We start from the raw sequence: 16,089 nt of genomic DNA on the forward strand, positions 1-16,089 counted from the left end.
AGTGAAATATTACTGTTAGTGTAGTATTTATATCCTGTCAGTACTTCAGTTTAGTCATTATGTAATTACTTAAAATCAGTCCTTAAGTCAAACTTTGAAAATTCATAACTAAATAACTATTTGGAACATGGATTTGAAATGCATAAATTTCAAATTTTAAAATGGCTTTTGCTTGAATTTTCACAGAATCCATAATGTGACCTCAGGCCTTCAGTAATTTGCCACGGACTGATGACAGACACTATTCAATGAACATGTTTCCATTTTGCTTTATTGCTCTGGTTGTGTGGCTGAAAACCATGTTTCATGCTGAGATTTAAAGCTCAGTGATTCTGCGGAAGGAGCCCAGCACTGGGTTGGGCGCGGTCCAGTCACTGTATTTCCTGTAGTCTCCACGCTCCACAAAGTACTGGCGGCCTCTGTAGCCAGGCAGCTCGTAGAAGACCCAGGCGCCTTGCAGTACCACACAGGAGAAGACCTCCCGTAACTTGAAGGCCTCGTGGACGGAAGGGCAATCTTCAGTGCACTCAACCATCTGACCTCCAAAATCTGGCTTTTCGTATAGCCTGAGCCTCCATGTGTTGCCATAGACCTGCAGTCAAAACCACAGCAAGTGTTAGTTTCCCATTATCTTTGTTCATAACAATTCATAGTTAAAATGGACCCTAAGGAAATAAAGTGCTATTACATTTTTGAGTATTTCTCTTCAAAACACTCTCTTGGCACCTTAGTCAGTTTGGTACATATGATTAAACCATTATGGTTTCTGGTATTGTCTGCTAGTTTTTAAAGCAGATACAGTTAAAGCCTGAGGCTCCACTATGCTCACTTGTCTAACATAGCAAATATTTCAGCCAGATATCATTATCAATAGCTATATCATGTAGTTATAGACAGTATGTGAAGAAATTTCTGCATAATTGAATGGTAGTAAGATGTAAACAAAGTCAAAAAGGCAGAGTGGTTTGATGTTAAATGCTCCGTTCTAGAGATACTTACCGAATCAGAATTGTTTACAGTGGTAGTGATAGGATGTTCAAAGAGTTAATGCCTTTAAAAGCTCCCTCATACAAAGTTGTTACATGAAATTGTGAAGAAACATTGGTTTAGAATAGTTTTGAGAAGCTATTCGTAGCAGATTGTAAGGTTAAATAATCCATTTCACCATTATTAACATGTATTTGTTTTGGATAGTAACCCAGTAAGTAAGATATCTGTAAAGATATCTGAACTTGCAAGTTTCTCTACAGTGAACCATTTCACATCAAGCCAACCTGAAGGACTTTATTTACATTTGAACAATTAAATCATGCAGAAATAAAGAGAAAACAGTGGAATTCTCCTTTAAGTGAGCACACTTGCAGGTGACAATGTGAATAAATATTTAGCTTCTTTCTGCACATTTTCAGCTTTTAAGCAGTCATACAGATTCTCTTTGGGAAAGAAATGCATTAAAGCATTAAAGCTGTTACTGTGATAAAGTGAATGAAAGAATCAAAGAATAAATGAATGAGCTATTTTGTGCATCTCACATTTTTGATGGAGCGGCAGGATCCGATGCTCTCACTGAAGCCCATCCACTGCTGGTGGTCAGCATAGTCCCCCGGGCTCAGGATGTACTGATAGCCCTTGTAGTTGGGTTTCTCATACAGCACCCAGCAGCCGCTCTCCACCCGGATAGAGTTACAGCGGCTGAAGAAAGAGAGCAAGTTTGCGCAGTCGCCGTTGGTCTCATAGCAACGGCCTTGGAACTTTTTCTCCTCAAAGAATGTGATCTGGCAGCAAGGAGAGAGAGGGATGTCAAAGGAAGCGCTCATCAATTTTTTTTTCCCAAAATTTCTCCACCCCATTCAAGTGCACACAGCTGGTCTGAATGAGATCATTATAGTTCCATTAACATTCATTGTAGTGTTTACCTCAAGAATTTGTAATATGACAACTCATAACAGAAGACAACAGGGCCAAGATGCAGGCTGTTAGCTACTGGGTTACATTCTGCTACATTAACAGTCTACAACACTGTATAAATGATCAATCCCAATACAGAATACAGAAATGAACCAATTCAAGCAAAAACCTTCATCCTGTCTTCAAGCTGGTCTTTAAGCTGTGCAAACTAACTAACAAAAACAAGCTCGTTATCCCCTAGAAGCTGCAGTCAAGCAGGACTTCACTGACCTTGCCCATGCTTGCTCCGCTGAAGCTCCTTGTCCTCCCTGCAGCGGGGGGGAAAGTATTTATCGTTAACAAAATGTGCCGATGACAGGAAACCGATTGTTACCTAAATTACTCTGATTTGCATCTCAGCAAAGTGAGTTTGATTTCTCTTTGTTCCAATTTAATGACTCCGAATTAAACAATTGGCAGTGCACTGTAGTGAATAGTATAAAGGCCTAAGGCCACTCATCCATACTGCTCCTGTAAACTGCACCAACAGTCACACCGCGGCTCAAGTTTTCATCCTGAATGCTGTCTTCTAATCTGAGGCTCTATTCACGGCCTTCAGAGGATCAGCTCAGCTTAGGTACTGTCTTATTTTGACTACCTCCACCTTAGAAATAATTTTAAGATTCCACCATCCTTTCCCTGAATTAGGGTTAGAGTTAAGGCCTAAATATATATATATATGAACATGTAAATATGCATAAGTATATACAAAAACATGTATGTACCTTTCTGCAGTGTGAAGTGCCCTTTCAAATTTGTGTTTTATTTGGGGATACCAGGGAAGTTTACTTCAACTGAAACTATTTCAAAGTGAAAATTTAAAACCCTTTTCTTAAACCTATGTTGAATATTTGGGATTTGAATTATTTGAATGAATCCAAACAACAATATGTATATATTATTAATACAAAAAGAGAAAGGAAAACAAATGTGAGCTGAGTCACGGTGCCCTAACCCAAACATCACCCTTTCTGCTGATTTCCCACCTCAGACTGTTGACATTCCACCACAACACATGGTTGTCATGGTGATGAGCATATTGTTCCCACCAAAGTCTGTCGGAAATGACATTGAGGGTCATGGTACACTCTACATTCAATGCAAAATGCATTCAAACTCTTGGAAACTGGTGTTATATATTTGCATCCTTATCTGGATTGTTGTGGAGCCAAACTTTCTTAAATTTCTTTTAAAACATCATGAGATTTAAATTCTCTATTCTCTTTTCTATTTTGTATTTCTGTATGCCTATTTAATTTAGTGGAGTTACTGTACATCACAGTATAACCATTATCTGATAACCCAACTATAAGACCCATCATGGGACAGGTTAAATAAACCACTAAGCAAACAAATAAAAAACCCTTTCTAGAGTGTCTAAAAAGAATTAATAAGCAGGTTACGCTAGTTCGGGGTAGCAGGTGTGGGGTGGGCAGTAATGGCTTGCATCCAGAACACTGTGCTTCTGCAGCTGGAAACCTGTCATAGAGACAGAAATTAACAGAAAAGACCGACCTGCTTATTCATCAAGTTTGGCTATTTGAATAACAAAAAGCCATTGCAAAGCCTATCAAGTATAAAAGCTACGGTGGATCACGGCCTGCTGGACATCATCCCAGCACCGAATCAACCATGGGCAAGGTAAGTCAGCATGTTTATAGACGAGTGAGCTCCATCTCATGCTGGATAGCCACGGGACAATTTGTATGACATTTGTGACTTTTCTTAGTAAAGCTGGTACAGTTTAATTAATAAGGCTGACCAATGTTCCATAGAGCAGGGTCATCAAGTTTGGTACTGAAGGGCTGGAGTCCATTATATTTTGGTGATTTTCCTGCTCAAACACAACTGATTCAACTCAGCGATTGCCAGGCATAGTTGGTGTGGTAGAGCTGGGAAATTCCCAAACTGGACTGCAGCCCTATTGGACCAGAAATGATGACCACTAATATAGGGAATATATCTGTAGTATCAAATCCATGCAATTTTTTTACATTTCGTTTTATTAAAAATGCCACCTGCCCTTCATATCATGTGGGCAGAAAAAGTTTCTTTCTCTTGGTCCATTTTGGCGATGTAAGGCAGCCAAATGAAATGCTATAAAATATAAGCTAAATATTAACTGATCTCTCAGATCATCTTCTACGAGGACAGGAACTTCCAGGGTCGCTCCTATGAGACCAGCGGTGACTGCGCTGAGCTGACCTCCTACCTGAGCCGCTGCAGCTCTTGCAGGGTGGAGAACGGCTGCTTCATGGTCTACGATCGCTCCAACTTCATGGGGAACCAGTACTTCCTGAGGAGGGGCGAGTATTCTGACTTCCAGCGCATGGGCATGGTCGATTCCATCAGATCCTGCCGTATGATCCCTCAGGTAGACCACTACATTCCGTTGGTCATTTCATTTTTTTATGAAACCACTAGCAGTAGTTGCAAAAGATGGAGTGGCAGATGCCAGCTTATATTACATATCTGTTTTTGTAACCTCTCTCAAACTGAGCAGCATCGTGGCCCCTTCAGAATGAGGATCTACGAGAGAGAGAACTTCGGAGGCCAGATGCACGAGGTCAGTGATGACTGTGACTCCTTCATGGAACGTTACCGCATGTCCGACGTCCAGTCCTGCCACGTGATGGATGGCCACTGGCTGATGTATGAGCAGCCTCACTACCGAGGCAGGATGGTGTACCTGAGGCCTGGAGAGTACAGGAGCTACAGAGATCTGGGAATGAGCTCCATGCTGAGATTCAGCTCCATGAGACGCATCATGGACTCCTGCAATTAATGTAGGCCAATAAAATTTCAAATTTCATGACTTTTGTGTGTTTCTCCTTTTTTTATCCACCAAAAAGACAAGAGCCAAAGTACCAAAAACGGGAAACTCGCTAGCTTAAAGCCAGCTAAGAACCTGCTCAAAGTAGAATCAGCATTTACTGGTTTCTTTGTTCAATAAGGAATCGACTTCCCTGCTGAAAAATACAGCTTAGATCCACATGAATTCCATGCAGGACTAAGCTGGTTTAGACTTGTTTATGCTGGTCTGGTGCTGGTTCAGCTGCTCACCCTACATAGTCTTGCTGGTTGACCAACAAACCAGCATCCAAAACACAACATATCGCCTCTGTCGGAAAAAACCTTCTATCTCCATTTTTGTTGTTATTCAGTTTTTGACATAATTTGAAAATCCCCAGTGCCCTTTACATTGTGTGTAAATTTCACAAAGACTGGACCAAAGGAAATTACCCAAAATGACTTGGGGAAAATGTCTGGTTCTATAGACTTACATTAAAAGTAAAGTAGGACTTTTCCTTCTCCTGTAAAGTTACCATTTTGGAGACATACATTTTTTCCTGACTAGAGCGATATGCTGGTTTCACTGGTGATCAGCTCTACTGGTCTATGCTGTTTCTTCCAGTAGGATTGCAAGGAAACTTCTTATCAGAAAGCTTTCTATTTAATTTTTTGGGAAAAGAGACAGTTGTTAGCTATTTTACTCAAAATGCTTACAAGGCTAACATTGGTTAAGGGTAATGTACAGGGTCACAAATAACCGGCGGTTTATTATCCAGAACAATTTGATTTTTCTTTTTAGATGTTAAGTTTACAGGGAACTTCTAGAGTTACAACCCACCCTACATCTCATGATAACACCAAACATGTCAGTATTATTAAAAACAAATAATAACTCATACAGTCATACAGTTTACATAAAGCACCTCAACAACTGTCTGAACTACCACATCTTTGCAAAGCTTAGGTTTCTTTCACAAATGTAACACCAAAATAACAAAGTCCTACACATTAGCAACATTAGCTGTATTATGTCTCATACATAAAGGAAATCTGAAACTTTGTTCTATGAACAGTTGTTCATGTGTCTGAATGGGAATAAATTATATGGCTTACTGTATGTAACTGTATATAACTTCCAACAGACATTAGGTGATTGTTATGTTATCCAATGTGCTTGATAAAGTGTTGCTATGTGGTTGCTATGCTATTAAACACACTATTATCTTAAATCCATCGATACCTTAAATCCACTGCCCCTTTAAATTCACTGCCACCTTTAATTTACTGATACCTTAAATGCACTGCCACCTTAAATTTACTGATATTTGCACTTCAGGAGTGAGGCGTTTACCTTGTAATTCATTCTATTCTTAGTGTTTGTCATTGTTGCCTACCTACAACTGGTGCATCACTAACTCTTATTATGCTACTATTATAGCGTGCATAATTACTTGAGAATGAATTTTGGGGCTAACTAAATGCATTAGTTTTGCAGCTTTCATCTTTCATCCACTAACAATAACAACTGATAATACTGTGCTACTTATTTTTGGTTGAAGGCATCACTGCTAACTCTACAGGATCCATATTTTTATGTCACCAGTGTCAGAAGTAATAATGGAATGCCAGGATATTCGAAAATTTTATTTCATTGAAGTTAATCAGACTAACAGGTGTCCATGATGCGCCTCATGGAGCTGAATCTCAGCATGGAGCTCATTCCCATGTCTCTGTAGCTCCTGTACTCTCCAGGCCTCAGGTACACCATCCTGCCTCTGTAGTGAGGCTGCTCGTACATCAGCCAGTGGCCGTCCATCACGTGGCAGGACTGGATATCGGACATGTGGTAGCGGTCCACGAAGGAGTCACAGTCATCACTGACCTCGTGCATCTGGCCTCCGAAGTTCTCTCTCTCATAGATCCTCATTCTAAAGGGGCCACGATGCTGTTTCAGACAGAAATACAGAAAAAACTCAGGATCAGGATTACTGATGTTATTCAGGTAAATAATTACCAATTAGACACAAAAGCGCTCTCTCTCTCTCTCAGTGCAGAAATGTCAAGCTTATTATAATCTCTTACTCCAAACCTTAAAAAATTGGTAGTCTACCTTTCCTGAACAATTCATTAAAATGCTATATGTGGTCATTAGGGGACATTAGTACATCAAATACCACATAACAATGACTGTACTCAAAAAGCTGATTCATAGAGGCTCATTCACAAGATATATATATCTTATTGTAAAGAAAAATTAGGCCCATTTGGTCATTTTTAGCCTCTAGAAGCTTTTAGATATACAATACTAATTCTCTTACCATTGGGATCATTCTGCAAGAGCGGATGCAGTCGCTCATGCTCATTCCCATCAGACGCTGGTTGTCGGGGTATTCTCCCCTCCGTGCCAGCATCTGATGGCCCATGAAGTTGGGCCTCTCGTAGACCATGAAGCAGCCGCTCTCCACCCTGCAGGAGTTACAGCGGCTCAGGTAGGAGGTCAGCTCAGCGCAGTCGCTGCTGGTCTCATAGGACCGACCCTGGAAGTTCTTATCCTCGTAGAAAATGATCTGGAACATAAAAACAGTGTCAGATATATTCAGAGATACACCCATCAGTGTAGTTATATATTAATACTTCTAAAATATCATTGCTGTCCAAAAAAAAATCTCCATTTTTGTCCAGTTTTATTTTTTGAACATGCTGTCCCTTATACTGTGTGAAAGTTTCATGACAATAGAACTAATAGAAATGTTCCAAAATGACTTGGTATTACATCTCTTAACATAAACTGACATTAAAAGTATATTAAGATTATGCCTTATTTTGCTGTTTTTGAGATTTTATTGTTATTGTTATTATTATTATTATTATTATTATTATTATTATTATTATTATAAGTGCGACCTCAGTTCATCTCAGTGAAGAGAAGTGGAAGCATATTGTTACTGTCCTATCAGACCAAATGAGAAAGAAGAAAGATCAATGAAAATGGCTCTTACCCTGCCCATGGTCACAGCAATGAATTGTAATCCCTGATGTCGAATTGTTTTACTGTATGTGCCGCTTGTGCTTTTATAGCTCAATGGCTGATCACACTGGTCACTGAATGGAATCCCTGACTCAACACTCTATATTGTAAACGCCAAAGGACGTATATGGAAATTATGTGACAATGTAAGCATTTCAGACTCTGGTGCCCATTCAGAGGTGGCACTGCAGTGTGTGCAATAAAACATTAACACTGACACTACAAAGCTTATCTAAATTGAATGCAATGCTGTAAGGGCTCATTTAGCGTACATGCTGATTTAACACTGGAGATTCAACCATAAAGTTTTTTCCATCAAAATCAGGATCAAGCATAAACAGTTCTACTGAAAAAACTGTCAGTTTATGCTGGTCTTGTGCTGGTCTAGTGCTGGTTTATCTGACCACTCTGCATGGTCTATACCAGAGGTCACTAATAGGTCCGAGTCCGGACCCAGACGCTGTCCTGTGCAGACCTGGACCTATAACTAATAAACTAGGGATAATTATTTAATTTTGGTCCTATTTTAATCGGCATAACTTTTCTAGCCTTTACAGAACCACTTTAGCAGCCCGGGAGACTCAGACCAATCGCCTGCATTGTAAATATCACATGTGACCTGTGCATTATGATGAGCACTGAGACTCTAGTGAGTCCCCTAGTCCCCTAGAGCACACACAGGGGAGGGACAAGGAGAGACACAGCAGTCGGAGAAGAAAGAGGGCCAGATTATTTTATTTATTTATTTTACATGGCATGCTTTATTTCATTTGACATTCAGTTATTGACCATATAAGATGTTGATACAACTACTAGGCTACTTCAGTTTACAGTATATGGCACTGAATCATGATGCAAGTTAGACAGTATGATGTTCCAGACCTTTGCTTGAGAAAATTCTCTAACTAGACCTTATTGATTTGTAAGACTTCTCATAGACCATGAAGCAGCTGTTCTTCACCCTGCAGGAGTTGCAGTGGCTCAGGTAGGAGGTCAGCTCTGCATGTGCAGAATGCAGAATTATGGGAACTTGTGTCATCACACAACTGCAAATACTTGTAGAGGTGCTGATGGATAAAATAAGGCCATTTCCATAAGGCAGAATGCAAAGTTTCTGAACTAAGAATCACTCCAAAAATGCTAGTCTGACTATTTTCATAGATATGAATTATAAAAGAAAGTAGACATACATGTGCATATTCTATGAGACAGGCCATGGTATTTAGTAAAACAACAAAAGAACTAACAGGTGCAATCTTCTAAGCACCTGGGCAGTTATTTCTAGTCATACAAGTCCAGACTTCTATTTTTTTTTAATGTGGAGAAACCTATAAACCCCAAACTAAATGATTTAAAACATTTCAAAAACATTTGAAATCACTATTGTAATCGGAATAAAAGAGCACAAATAGTTTGTTTCATTCAGCAGTGGACAAAGTACACAAACTATGTACTTGAGTTAAAGTAGAGATACCCATGGTAAAATATTACTCCACTAAAAGTAGAAGTTCCTCCCTTTAGACCTCAATTTGAGTAAAAGTACTAAAGTATTTGCCTTCAAATGGACTTAAGTATTGAAAGTAAAAGTACTTTCTGGCTCTGATGTCCTGTTATAATTTTTGTAACAAGACTGGCTTCATGAACTCATTTCAGGTGAAAGTCCTCCAGCGTCTCTCTTGGTAAACCAGTCTTTTAACAGAACATCATTAATTAGTGACACTGACATCTATTAAATATCATCATGAGCACAAAACACTGAAGGTAAACAGTTTCCATCATTTCCTGTCATTTGGATATTGCATGTGCACGTATCTCCACAATGAGTACTTTTCACTTGAGGCTTAAGCAGTAAACCAGTTGGCTCTTTTTATTGAAGGGCAGGACTTTCCTCATAAACAGTTGTTACACTGAGCATTATAAGCTTTCACCTTCATTTGTCAACCTGCGAACTGTCTCCACCTATGCAATGTCACTGATTTATTATGTCAGTACAACCTAGTTAGTATTAGCTAAGAGGTTAAACTAACTAGCCAGCAAGATTGTAATGTTTATTTCCCTATGTACATTTGCTAGACTTCTAAAATAATGGACTGAAATGAACAAAAAGATAAATAAATTTTTCATCGTGGCTACTTGAATGTGGCAGGCCTAGTTAAGTTTTACACATACTTTATATGAGCCAACAAATACATAAGAGCAGTCTTTTAAATGCCATAGACAGAGAGGCTGAGGCCATGTGCTGTAACAACAGCATTACATCAGGGTCATTTTGACTGACTACTCTTATAGCATTAACCTTAGTGGAATACACAGATAAGGTGTTTTTAATGCGTGCACATTTGCAACAGTTTTGAGCTTGAAAAGACCAAAAATCAAATGACCGCAAAGTTGATGTGCACTAGTCAAGTCTGCAATGCTGGACTAAAAGGTTAGGGGAGTTAGAGATGCCAAGATGCAGCAGTGTACCAGTTCGTGAATAATGATGTGGTCATTGGTAAGACAGTGTCAGTTAGACCATATGGCCATCCAATATAGCCTTACTACCCCATTCATATACTGCAGCTTGCAAAAGTTTGGGCGACCCTCGTCAAATTCTGTTTTGTTGATTTGAGATAAAAACAAGCACTCTCACTTCTATATACTTTTAATGCACAAATCACTGTTTACTTCCTGAATTTAACACATTGGGGGTAAAAATGACAATAACATTTTCAGAAAGTTGCATATTTGACTTTATCCCTGTAGAGAGCGTGTAACTTAAAAATGTTCACTGACAAAATCAGCAAAACTTGTCATTTAACCAGTTCTCAAACATGTGCATATGAGTCTACCAGGCTTTTCCTTCAGTTCCTGCAGTGGAGATACACTCAAAAAATTATTTATGGCCATCATAAACATTTTGTAAATATTTTACATAAAACTTATTTTATATACACTTTACTTATTTCTGTTCATTAGAAGCCACTCAATTTGAATAAATCCCACACAGATTTAAGTGAATTGTAGAAGATCGGTTAGATTTTTCCACTAAACCTTATTAGGAGGCCGAGCACATGTGCTGTAGTGACAGGAAACGCATCATCAGCCAGGAAACTGCTTCAGCTGGCATGGTGGACATGAAACGGCTCTTTCTTTTTACAATCTCCCGCCATCCTTTGTTATTCAGTGCAACTGCAGTGAAATCGTGTTGCGCATTAACTTCATTTGTGTTTTTTAATGTTTCTGACCATAAATTAATGTTTCATTTTGCTTATTTTGAGAGATACTCTAGACAACACCAGCGAACCAGCTAGCTAGCATCCCTGCTAGGTGTGCTGTCATGGTAACGGGTATAAAAGGTGGATTAAATAAACAGCGGCAGGGATTTATTGTGAATCACAGTGTATAAAGATGAACTCCATCAATATTCAGATCAGCAGGTCGTGGTTTGTAACTGCAGGTGACCTGGGCAGATTAGCGTGGCATGAAGTGACTGATAGCTGAGCTGCTAACTGGCGTGATGGTCAGCATGAGAGCCGCACCTCAGCAGGAAAGCTGAGCACATAAACATCGGCCTTAATTAGTCGCTCAGCTGGAGTGAACAGAGATGCTAAAGCAGGGAATTTGAGCTGAAATCTATAAAGTGGTGTTTATTTCTTTCAGATTAGACTTTAAAGTTTACATGTGTTTAGTAATGAGACTCAGTTTGGACTACAGTAAATGCTTATTAATGTAAGACGTATTATCATTCAGTACATTTAGACAGTGAATACAGAAGGTACTATTAACTCTTTAGGAACATAAGTGTTATGTACAAGAGTTCCATAAATCCTACAAGAACTTCCAATTTAATCGTTATTTGATTCATTCAGGTTTATTGAACACGATGGAGAAACAAACTGTAACACCATTTTTTCCATTGGATTTATGTATTTAAATTGAATGGAAAATTGATGTAATTAAAATATATAAGTTTTAACTTGAGGGCTTAAATATTTTTTGAGTGTACTAGTTTTCGCTGTTTGCCACATTTCTGTCATGCATCACTCCATGTCATTGAGCACCAGCCTAAAATGCCATTAAGACACTTCTTTACAATTTTTTTAACTCATGATTTATTTTACTTGCTCCATCCATGCTTCTCCATCATGTTATACATTTATGAGGATTTGGAGGGGCAGTTGGAGGGTTTATGATATGTGTATGTGTACATCTGGAAAGCTGATACTGTAGAAAGTAGCACTGCTACTGACTGGAATATGTAATCAAAATAATCACTTATCTTTGTTTTATCTCCACTTTTACTTGCACATTGCGTACAGTTTGTGTGTGTTGTGTTGCTGTACAGTTAGTGTGTGTTGTGTTGGTGTACAGTCCCAGCAGGTCTGATGCTCCATTGCTGACTAAGGGACTTATACAATTGGACCATTGATGCTTTGATGGCTGCATTAAGCATAAAAGGGGGCAGAGCAGAGAAGTGCACGAATCAAATAACAGCCATGAGCGGAAAGGTAACACAAAGCAAATGTAAAACAGATTGTGTTCATTTCTGTTGGCAAAACGAGGACATGAAAGTGTGTTGGAGAGAAATCATATCCTTATCAAGAGTACTTGTTAAATTCCATGACACTACTTGCATTAGCTCTAAACTACAGGGAAAATATCAGGAGGACCCACAATGTACTGTGAAGTCTGACTGAACGTGACCTTCTGTTTCATCAGATCATCTTCTACGAGGATCGTGACTTCCAGGGTCGATCATATGAGTGCAACGGCGACTGCTCGGAGCTCAGCTCCCACCTGAGCCACTGCCACTCTGTCCGCGTGGAGAACGGTGCCTTTGTGGTATACGACCATCCCAACTTTGTTGGACGCCAGTACCTTCTGAGGAAGGGGGTGTATCCTGAGTACCAGCGCTTGATGGGCTTTAGGGACTGTATCAGATCCTGTAGAATGATCCCTATGGTAAGTTTATTTATCCTCTTAAACTTCACACACCTCCACATCCAGGTTTATTATTTAGTAAACCTCTTGAAAATAAAGGTGCCCAGAAGGTTTCTTTGAAGTGATACCTTTGACAAACCAATTTTGGTTCCTCAGAGCACCTTTACACTTATTTGACTCATTTCACTGAATTGAAAATTTGTCTGAGAAAACAAAATGTTCTCACATAAAAGGTCAATCACTCTTTTTAGGCATCATTATGTTTCAGACTGTGCATGAAAAATGTATAGTGTAAATTTTTGAAATTTTTAAGGCCCAATCACATTTCTTCTTTTTAACCCTACCCCTTGCTTTCACGGGTCAACATTAAACTGCTGGGCTTTAGTTACACTTCGTCCTACTCTATCTCAATAGAAATTAGGTCACCCTAACCCTAGACTTGAACGCGCAAAACAGAGGGCTAAAGGAAAAGTAGTAGAGACAAGGGATGAAATGGAATTGGGCCTAAGTTATAGCAATGACGGGTTTGAAGGTTGGACCCATTGGCAGGCCCATGAATATTAAAGTGTTTAACAGATGCAGTGGGTCTTGGTTTGATAAATTGGTATTATTGAATTGATTATAATATTAAGATTAATTAAGTGCTCATATTATGCAAATTTACATCATTGGTTCTCTTTCATGTACCACGTCAGGTTTTAATTGCTTCTCCATTTCATTTGTTCTTTTGTACAATCATTCTGAACTATAGTTAGTCTAAAAGTGTAAACAGGAAAAAAGATTGTACTTATTTCTAAGCTATAGGCTGTGCAAACAGGACAACACCAGCTAACTAATGCAGCACTATGTACTTTTTTGTTCATATTGAAACAAGTAGTATTACTGAATCAGGGGAAAAACACACTAAAATGTGGTGGGGGTGCGCTGCTGTGAGTTGCCCTAAAATAATCATTTAAAAGTCAGCGGCATTGAAGCAGCTTTCATGGTAGTTTTCAGACCATGTCACGTGTATCAATGTAATAATCAACATAAAACTGATGACGATACGATGACAACAGTAGATAATTCACTTCCATTCTCAGGAGACACGCCCTTCACCAAGTTTTGACTGAGTTCTCTTTGAATTCTCTTTCAACAAGATTCAGCCGCATCTGAAGTACAACCCAGTGGTTTGTTGATTTTATCAGTCAGTTGATCTGATGGACGAGATGCAACACATTTAACATCCAGTGGTTCTTTGTTTTTATTTGGTTGGAGAAATACCCAACTGGCATGTTATAAATGATTCATTAATATTAGAAGCTAGCTTCGTTGGCAATTATATAGTAACTTAACTAGGGTAATGCGAACTATAGAGTAAAGTTCAGATGTAGCATTTTATCACTGAATTTGGATCAGGATTATATCATTTATTCAATAACTTTGCAGACGATAATCGTTTGCCCCATCCTACATTTTTTGTGTATTTTATTTTTCCCTATCTTTATAGTCCAACATGTATCAAGAACAGCCATAATTACCTTAACATTTTCCAACTTTTCTTAGTTCCTTTAGAATGAAACAGTCAGTTTTAGTTTCTGTGCCTTTGAGATTCATGTATGTGCAGTTGTGTGCAAAAGTTTTAACACTCCCAGTCAAAAGACAACACCTCCTCTACAAGGAACAATGTAAATGTTAGTACACGATTTCTACTTCTTTGCTACATGTAACATATTGGGAAAAAAAAAAATATATATGTATATATATATATAAATTTTGCCATAATTTTTGCAAGGGCCACATTTAAAAAAAAAAAAGACAAACTTTTGCATACAACTATAAATGTGCTCTGTTCTTATTGGCTGTCCAGTATTGTGCCTTTTCCATCAAGAAGCAATCAGTGAATTAGATTAAGTGACCCTTATTAGTCCCACAGCGGGGAAATTTCACCTCTGCAATCTGACCCATCAGTGTTGTGAAACACCACATGCACACTAGTGAAAACATACACTAGGGGGTGTACTGCCCTATCTGCAACGCCCGGGGAGCAGTAGGGGGTTAGGTGCCTTGCTCAAGGTTAGATGCCTCAGTCGTGTACTATCGGCTCAGGGGATCGAACCAGTGACCTTCTGGTCACAAGGCTCGTTCCCCAACCTCCAGCCCACGACTGCCCCCTAATGGGTGAAGCAGAATATATGTAAATATGTTAGTTTTTATGACATCACAAAAACACTACATTTAAAACCTGCCTGGAAAGTACTGGACTGGAGAGTGAAGAGTACATTTTGAAACAACGCTCACATACTACATCAAGCAAAAAAAAGAGAATTTTTTGTTTTCCATGATATGGGCGTTTTAAATTATAATCCAGGCATATTCAGTACACAGTTAAATCCACAGTAAAGCTGGAATTGGGATCCAGTGAATGATTAGGGAATAACATAACCCATTAGCATCATGCCTAATGTATTAAGTCTCTTTACAGTACAAGGGCTACTACAGAATGAAGATCTACGAGAAAGAGAACTTCGGAGGTGAGATGAATGAGGTGATGGATGACTGTGAATCTATCCAGGACAAATACAGCATGACCAACATCCTGTCCTGTCACGTGATGGACGGCCACTGGCTGATGTACGAGCAGCCACGCTACAGAGGCAGGATGGCGTACCTGAGGCCAGGAGATTACAGGAGCTTCAGAGACATGGTTCTCGACAGCATACAGTTTACCTCTATCAAGCGAATCATGGATTATTAAAGACTGTGAAAAAGAGTTTTTAAAATAAATACAGTTATTTCAAACATTTCATTTTGGCAGCCTTAGTAGATGTTGGTGATAGAGTAATGATAAAAGGCTAATTGCAGAGACACTTACTGCATTTGAAATAAACCACTAATATCATGAACTGCATATCATTGCTAACAAAATGCCACTTGTGCTGGAACTACTTGCTGGAACTATTGGGAGAAGAAACTTCCTATATTAAAACATGTATTTGAAGCAGTGTTTCTGTGCTTTACTCTTTCCTTTACTCTTGTGCAAATGTCTTTATACAACAGGAACAAATCCAGTAAAATATCCCCCTCAGATAGCTAGAATCTTCTTTATCTGGGATTAAACTCTGGATGAAACTTCACTTTCTCGTGTTACATAGTGATAAGACTCCTACTCATTGGACTGACTGGATAAGACTTCTGAACTTCTCATTGGCTCTAAATCAATTCTCAGTGAAACTGGCACAATAACATGCTCCCTTATGTGTTTTATTGCTTGAAAATGGAATTCTAGCCATTTTTAAAAATCTGCATAATTCAAGCTCTGATTTGTAAACAAAATCATTCTGCAGAGAAACATTGACTCAGATCTCTTCACCGAGGTGGTGATAGGAACCTGGAATCACAATGTCTACAGTACAAAT

General features: G+C 38.9%; 4 protein-coding genes across 5 annotated transcripts; 2 read left to right on the top strand and 2 right to left on the bottom strand.

Annotated features, from left to right (window-relative positions):
- Positions 1 to 244: 244 nt before the first annotated feature.
- On the bottom strand, positions 245 to 2,199 carry LOC108430006 (gamma-crystallin M2-like). Its single transcript, XM_017702128.1, has 3 exons — positions 2,179 to 2,199; positions 1,533 to 1,775; positions 245 to 592 (listed from the first exon to the last, which is right to left on the bottom strand). The coding sequence occupies exons 1-3, from the start codon at positions 2,185 to 2,187 to the stop codon at positions 317 to 319; spliced, it is 528 nt and encodes a 175-aa protein (XP_017557617.1). The 5' UTR covers positions 2,188 to 2,199; the 3' UTR covers positions 245 to 316.
- A 772-nt stretch (positions 2,200 to 2,971) lies between these two features.
- Positions 2,972 to 4,762, top strand: LOC108429993 (gamma-crystallin M3-like). The gene is made up of 4 exons (XM_017702116.1): positions 2,972 to 3,029; positions 3,503 to 3,588; positions 4,082 to 4,321; positions 4,451 to 4,762. The coding sequence occupies exons 1-4, from the start codon at positions 2,972 to 2,974 to the stop codon at positions 4,730 to 4,732; spliced, it is 666 nt and encodes a 221-aa protein (XP_017557605.1). The 3' UTR covers positions 4,733 to 4,762.
- Positions 4,763 to 6,406: 1,644 nt separating this feature from the next.
- Positions 6,407 to 12,873, bottom strand: LOC108430042 (gamma-crystallin M3-like). 2 transcript variants are annotated; one of them, XM_037536329.1, is made up of 3 exons: positions 12,853 to 12,873; positions 7,059 to 7,307; positions 6,407 to 6,685 (listed from the first exon to the last, which is right to left on the bottom strand). In XM_037536329.1, exons 1-3 carry the CDS (start codon positions 12,871 to 12,873, stop codon positions 6,407 to 6,409), a joined length of 549 nt encoding a protein of 182 aa, XP_037392226.1. The 2 variants fall into 2 exon arrangements, with proteins under 2 accessions (XP_037392226.1, XP_017557682.1); XM_017702193.2 differs by lacking the exon at positions 12,853 to 12,873 and adding an exon at positions 7,740 to 7,769.
- On the top strand, positions 12,238 to 15,428 carry LOC108429994 (gamma-crystallin M3-like). Its single transcript, XM_017702117.2, has 3 exons — positions 12,238 to 12,258; positions 12,470 to 12,712; positions 15,156 to 15,428. Exons 1-3 carry the CDS (start codon positions 12,247 to 12,249, stop codon positions 15,426 to 15,428), a joined length of 528 nt encoding a protein of 175 aa, XP_017557606.1. The 5' UTR covers positions 12,238 to 12,246.
- The last annotated feature ends 661 nt before the right edge of the window (positions 15,429 to 16,089 follow it).

Source organism: Pygocentrus nattereri, chromosome 30 (assembly GCF_015220715.1).
Source record: "Pygocentrus nattereri isolate fPygNat1 chromosome 30, fPygNat1.pri, whole genome shotgun sequence".
In the NCBI taxonomy this organism is placed as follows: Eukaryota; Metazoa; Chordata; class Actinopteri; order Characiformes; family Serrasalmidae; genus Pygocentrus; species Pygocentrus nattereri.

Coding starts and splice junctions, on each gene's coding strand:
- LOC108430006 (XM_017702128.1), bottom strand. Junction 593..1,532: donor CCTGCCGCTCCATCAAAAAT/GTGAGATGCACA, acceptor TTTTGACTGCAG/GTCTATGGCAACACATGGAG.
- LOC108429993 (XM_017702116.1), top strand. CDS start 2,972: ATGGTGATGAGCATATTGTTCCCACCAAAGTCTGTCGGAAATGACATT. Junction 3,030..3,502: donor AAATGACATTGAGGGTCATG/GTACACTCTACA, acceptor AATAACAAAAAG/CCATTGCAAAGCCTATCAAG. Junction 3,589..4,081: donor CCGAATCAACCATGGGCAAG/GTAAGTCAGCAT, acceptor CTGATCTCTCAG/ATCATCTTCTACGAGGACAG.
- LOC108429994 (XM_017702117.2), top strand. Junction 12,713..15,155: donor CCTGTAGAATGATCCCTATG/GTAAGTTTATTT, acceptor GTCTCTTTACAG/TACAAGGGCTACTACAGAAT.
- LOC108430042 (XM_037536329.1), bottom strand. CDS start 12,873: ATGAGTCAAATAAGTGTAAAG. Junction 7,308..12,852: donor TGAGTCAAATAAGTGTAAAG/GTGCTCTGAGGA, acceptor TTTATGTTCCAG/ATCATTTTCTACGAGGATAA. Junction 6,686..7,058: donor CTTGCAGAATGATCCCAATG/GTAAGAGAATTA, acceptor TGTCTGAAACAG/CATCGTGGCCCCTTTAGAAT.